This window comes from Idiotropiscis lumnitzeri, chromosome 15 (genome assembly GCF_059441095.1).
Source record: "Idiotropiscis lumnitzeri isolate Australia: NSW breed Sydney's pygmy pipehorse chromosome 15, RoL_Ilum_1.0, whole genome shotgun sequence".
NCBI classification, from domain to species: domain Eukaryota; kingdom Metazoa; phylum Chordata; class Actinopteri; order Syngnathiformes; family Syngnathidae; genus Idiotropiscis; species Idiotropiscis lumnitzeri.
The window spans coordinates 16,298,314-16,304,313 of record NC_142405.1 but is presented as its reverse complement, the minus strand read 5'-3'; the positions used below and the strand labels follow the sequence as shown (position 1 = coordinate 16,304,313).

General features: G+C 41.1%; 1 protein-coding gene across 7 annotated transcripts in view; it reads right to left on the bottom strand.

The window, feature by feature from the left end:
- carm1 (coactivator-associated arginine methyltransferase 1) overlaps positions 1-6,000 on the bottom strand; it is a 182,646-nt gene that overhangs the window by 33,012 nt on the left and 143,634 nt on the right. Inside the window, exon 14 of one of the 7 annotated variants that reach the window (XM_088317747.1) lies at positions 919-1,400. The exons of the other annotated variants lie outside the window; for them this stretch is intronic. Coding sequence (XP_088173873.1) covers positions 1,348-1,400 — 53 coding nt within the window. The 3' untranslated portion in view covers positions 919-1,347. Of the gene's footprint in view, positions 1-918; positions 1,401-6,000 lie in introns of those variants that run through there. 7 annotated transcript variants of the gene reach the window in all.

The following is a 6,000-nucleotide window of genomic DNA, read 5'->3' as shown; positions in this document are numbered from 1 at the left end:
ACAGCATACAAGCAAACAATGAAATAACCAAAACAAGGACCAAAGAAATGCAATTAACACAAAACATGTATCTCTCATGCCATTAATATCCCAAAAGAAAGAAAGTAAACAAAAGACGTGGTGCAAAGCATTCTATGAGTCCTTCAGCCTCAGCCAATCAGATGGCTGGAGAGATGTCATGACTAGTGTGCTTTGGGCAGCGTGTTTTATTCATTTATTTTTTTACCCAGCGTCTGTAGTGTAGCCTGTGATGATTCTTACTTGCCATAACATTAATAATACGACAGACTTTGACATTGTGGACAGCTGCCCTTTAATCCAGCTTTCTCCCGCACATACATACTGGTCTGTTGTCAACTGACTGTCTCAAACCGTCACCAAAAGGAGTGTTCACTGTACGTATTTCTCTCAGTCACTGCTGCACAGCTTTGTAGCCTTGAACTCTGCCAGTAGAGAGTGCTAACATGCTCTGTGAAAGGCTCCTAGTTGGTCAGATGGGTTGCTCAAGAGAGTAACACATGTACAGATATAAGGATCTTGGTCCATACACAAAGCATTCTGCATCATAGGGAGACAATTTGGGACTTCAACCTGCGCCTTTTGGTCGTGAAAATATGGTACCAAAATAAATACAATTGTGTGTGCGTGGGGGGGGGAAGTTTGTGACACACTGTGCATACACTTTCGTTAAAAAGAAAATCTCTCTCTCTCTCTTGAGTAAGAGAGAAGGGAACATGCAGCTGTGTGAAGAAGCAATTGAGAGCCAAAATAAGCATCTTAAGTTGTTTAATTTGAGCAAAGGGATAAAGTTCAATAAAAATAGCCATCTCAACATTATTACGTATTAAATTGGCAAGGTTTTTGTTGTATACAGAAGAAATGTGGTTTTCTGATCAAAAGATGAATATCAAACATAAGTTTAGGATTCCAGCTTTTATTTCATGGCATTTACATCTAGATTTGATACACAACTCAGGACAGCGCACTTTTTGTTTGAAGCCACCCACTTTACAAGTGAGCATAAGTATTGATCGGAATAGAAATGATCAAATCAACTTAAAGTGAACAGTATTTAATATTTGGTGGCATAACCCTAATCTGCAAAACTGCGACTGATTGACTTTACCAGACTGTTGCATTCTTCATTTTAAATTCTATTCCAGGCTTCTACTTCAACCTCTTTCAGTTCTCGTTTGTTTCTGGAGGTTTCTCCCTCCAGTCAGCTCTTCAGGAGGCAAAATGTAGGCTCTATTGGATTTAGGTTGGGTGATTGACTGGGCCAAGCTAAGACCTTGTCATTTTGCCCCCCTGATGAAGTCCTTTGTTGTGCTGGCAGTGTGTTTTGGGTCATTGTCTTGTTGCATGATGAAGCTTCTCCCGATTAGTTTGGATGCCCTTTTCTGTAAATTGTCAAGACAAAATGGTTTTGTAGACTTCAGAATTCATTCTGCTGCAACCTTCTTTCGTCTTCATTTCATAGTACGAGTCTTTGCGTTGCAGATTAAAACAATTTTTATTGTTATTTTTTTATTGTCCAATCAGATTTCAGCTTCTATGTGTTACCAAGTAAATATTATCAACCCAACACCTTCAGAATCCCAAAGGCTGGAGTCAAACACGGTTGAATTGCCAGTTGATAGTTTTTTTTAACCAGTTAGAGTTTAGATTCAATAGTCTGCACCTTCTTCACAAAGGCTCAGTGACATCTGTAATTTTCCACCATCTGGTAGGCTCAGCCAAATAGTCTGCTCTGTTTTACCCTCTTATTGATGGATCTTAATATGCGCAGAAGAGATTGATTTCCAGGATAAGACAATGTAGGACATGATTAAAAATGTATTTTCAAGGTGTACTATTCAAGAAATCTTGAAAACTGGACTTTTTGAGGATATTTCAACTGACACTAATGCTGGCAGCACCTAGAGTCATGGACAAAATAGTTGGTAACCCTCTGTTAATTTAAGAAAAACCCACAGTGGTCACGAAGTAAGACCTATTAGGATTTAGTAATGACATTCCAAATGTTATGAAAATGAACCAATCATAAATTGTTTCTGAATTGTGGTTCAGAATCATAATCATCTTTATTGGCCAAGTATGTAAAAACACACAAGTTATTGCCTCCAGTAGGTTGAGCCTCACTAGTATTACAGTAACAAGCAGCGACTGTATGTAAAACAAAAACAACATTTAGGAGAGTCCTTACGTAATGGAAGGGTACCAACTGTGAAAATGATGCAGAATATAAAGTAGTGCAGTAATTACGATATAATGACAATCGACTGAGGCAGTCTTTGAGAACTTTTAAAATGTTCATTGCTGTGAAATAATGATCAACAACATTCAAATATGTAGAGAGCTGAAATCTACAATAATGAATATAGTAATACTGCCACACAAGGGATGTGCAAAACTGGCACAAGATCAAATGCCAATATATAAGCTATTGGAATGTCTGCTGATTTTTATGTCCATAGTATATGATCGTTCCTAGCCAAGGGAAAGAAGAGGTGGTGACCAGGATGTGGAGGGTCCAAGATAATTTGCCTGCCCTTGTCTTTGTTCTTGTCACATGGAAGTCTTCAAGTCGGTGGGGATGAGGGGAAGGGGCGGGTGCGTGTGTGTGTTACAGATGATTTTTTTTAACAGTCCAAACTGTCCATTGCATTTTTGTGACAGCACAAAATCAGACTGTGGTGGATGAACACACAATTGATTAAATGACTGCAGTATATAAGAGACTGCACAGCTCCTGTGACAGGCCGTGCACACAAATGTTTGTGTGCTAGCAAAATTGGAAACATTTTCCAAAGCCCACGATCATCTCTTTAGTCCTAAACATGTTCAGTTCCAATTGTGTGACTGACTCGTCACAGTCGTTGCTGAGGCTGGTGACTGGTTTCACCTGCAAACTTGAGGAGTTTGACAGTTGAGTACGTTGACGTCCAGTTGTTTGTGTAGAGGGAGGAGGGCAGCGGAGAGAGGATGCATACTTAGGGAGCCCTGTTGCTGATGACGTCTCCCTTAGCCGCACCCACTGAGTACTGCCTATCAGGAAGCTGTAGATGCACTGGCAGAGGCCAGGAGACATGCTGAGCTGGAGGAGCTTGAAGGAGAGGGGCTCAGGGATGATGGTGTTAAATGGAGAGCTGATCCTCACGTAGGTCTCTGCGCTGTCGAGATGTTCTGGGTGCGATGTAGCTCCAGGATAACTGTGTCAACCACACTTACTTGTTTGCTTGGTTGGCAAACAGCAGAAGTTCTTGTACACTCTTATGCCCACAGATTTGAGAGTGACAGAACTGTAGTCGTTCAGGCAGGTTTCTTGAGGACTGGAATAATGGTGTTGCATTTGAAGTAGGATGGGACAAGAGGGAAACGATATTGGAAAATGTTTTTGTAGAAATTATTAAGGCCCGAGCAGCGACCGCGGACCTTCAAAGTTTTTGTTTAATATTTTCTTCGCCACAATGGACAAAATGCTGAATAACTCGCCTGCACAAGCTCCCAAAAAATCCAATATGTCAGATGTATATATAGAGGCATGTATGTTATGTGTATATGTAGCATCTAGTGGTGAAATTTTTTTTTTTCACTTTTTTACGTATTGCACGCAGCCACTTGAACAACTCCACCTGAGAATTTGGCAGTACAGCCTCAAGATCTAACTCTTATCTGAATTTTGTGACTTACCGGCAAAGGGCTTGGCCATTTGGGCTCTGCAAAGTCTGATTATTTACTGTGGCAACAAAGACTACTGTAACATGACTCAGATGATCCTATCTTCTCGAAATATTTCATATTTGAAGATAGTCCAGCCGTGCAGACATCTACAAATTTACTTTTCATCCCACTGGTTGTGCCATCTGCTGGTTTAAGCAAATTCACATTTTCTTTTATGTTTTTATCCGAGCATGTTAACAAAGGATACCTCATATTTGCGCAGATGAGTGTTCAGGCCTTCAAGATGTCAAAATACGAAATTTGTCATTTTTCGTGAAAAGCTGTGTTTTAAAAGATGGCTCGCTAGCGCCCCCTAGAGATTTTTAAAAAAGCAACCCCAGTTCTACCTTTCACCTTGATCTACAAAAATTTGGCAGTAAATGTAACGGAAAAGTATCTTGGAGCCATATGCTGAACTTAGTATGAAGTCCGCAATCTTGAATTCACTTTAAAGTTCGGTGTTGCCTTGATTACAAAAGCTGCAGTAATTAAACCTACCGTATTTTCGCAGCCATAAGGCGCACTTTAAAGTCCTGAAACTCGTCCAAAAAAGCCAGGGCGCCTTTTGATGCGGACCGCCCATTATGTGGACCAAGTGCACCGCTGGGCTGACTGCGAACATTAACTGCCTGCACACTGCTTATATAGAGAGAAGGCGGGCGTAGTTAACGACAGCAGGCGGACGTGAGAGGGGAACGATGGGCGTGAACGACAACGCAAAAGCAGGCCCCATTGCCCCTGTGTGGGCAAACGTGTCTGCTAGCTCTGTTGAGGAGCCGCACGCAGCAGCGACACGGGGAATCGGACAATGATGAGAGGAAACCTGCCGTGTTTGTGGGACAACTTGCCCAGCTGTTTATTTCTGATACAGAAGACGATTTTGATGGATTTGTGGATGATGACTGATTAATAATAATGTGAGTACATTGTTAAATAGTTCAATAAAATACAACCAAACTCAGTTTTGCTCCTGTTGCCTTTTTAAAAACAGCTAGCCACGCTAGCCATGCTATCTTATGTTTTCGTGTGCATGCATGTTAACTAACTGGGCCTAAAGTATTATGCTATTCAGTTGATTTGGGATGATAGTTTTAGTTTTGATGCAACACCGTGACCGCACATCGTTTGTTGATTAGTGACTTGCTCACACCGGCATTGTGTCGGCATCCCATCTGAGGGGCTGCGCGGCAGCGAGACGGCGAGGCAGACTGATAATGACTCTCGTGTTTGGTGGAGAATTGTCCAGTTATTTATCTTGGATACAGAAGACACGGACTTGGTGCATTTTTGGATGAGGACAACTTCAGCACGTTGTTAAAAGCTAAAATAAAGTACCTCCAAACTCCCGCTGCCATTTTAAAAACACGCTAGCGCGACTGAGCAGCTAGCGCAACTGCACGGTTGCTCGGTTCTGTTTGCGCCCAATGATACGGCGATATCTATGTATCAAATACAGAAATAGCCCACTCAACTGGTACTGCGCCCTTTGATGCAGCGCATCTTTTGGCCGTAAAAATATGGTAAATGATAATTACTTTAGATAATTAAAATGTCTCTCATTTGATAATAGTCCAGGCCTGAAGACATCTTTGAACTTATTTTTCATCATAGCAGTAGCGCCACATACTGGCTCAAGAAAAAATATTATTTTTATGTTTTAAAGTTTTTCTCCATACAGGATGACCAAACTCATGAAACTTTGCACACATAGACCTGGAAAAGTCATCAATGTTTTTTTCATTGACTGTGTTAGTTTTAAAAGATGGCTGTGGGTGTGGCAAGGGACAGTTCACCAATAAAACAGCATTGATTTTGACAGATTAAATAAGCACTGAAACGAATGAAACTTAGGAGACATATCAGGCCTGGCAAAGACATCAAGGTTTTATTTGTCGACAGTGCATGTTTTCAAAGATGGCTTGCTAGCGCCCCCTAGAAATAAAGAGAGAAAGCAGACGAAATCGTTTCATCTAGAATTATGAACATTTAAGTAGTATATGTAACAGGCCAATTCCTACAAAAAAGTCTCTTGGAGATGGGTGCCCCGATCATGTTGGTGGAGGTACGTGAAGCGATTGGGTACCTGCTGTCTGGCAAATTACCTAGCCCAAATGGCTATGGAGTGGAGTTTTATAAATTGTACGCAGATCTGTTGGGACCACACTTGGTTAATATCTACAATGAGACATTCTCCATTTGCAAGCTTCCTCCGACCCTTTCTGAGGCTGATATTTGCCTTCTGCTTAAAAAAGATAAGGACTATCTGTAATGTGGTAG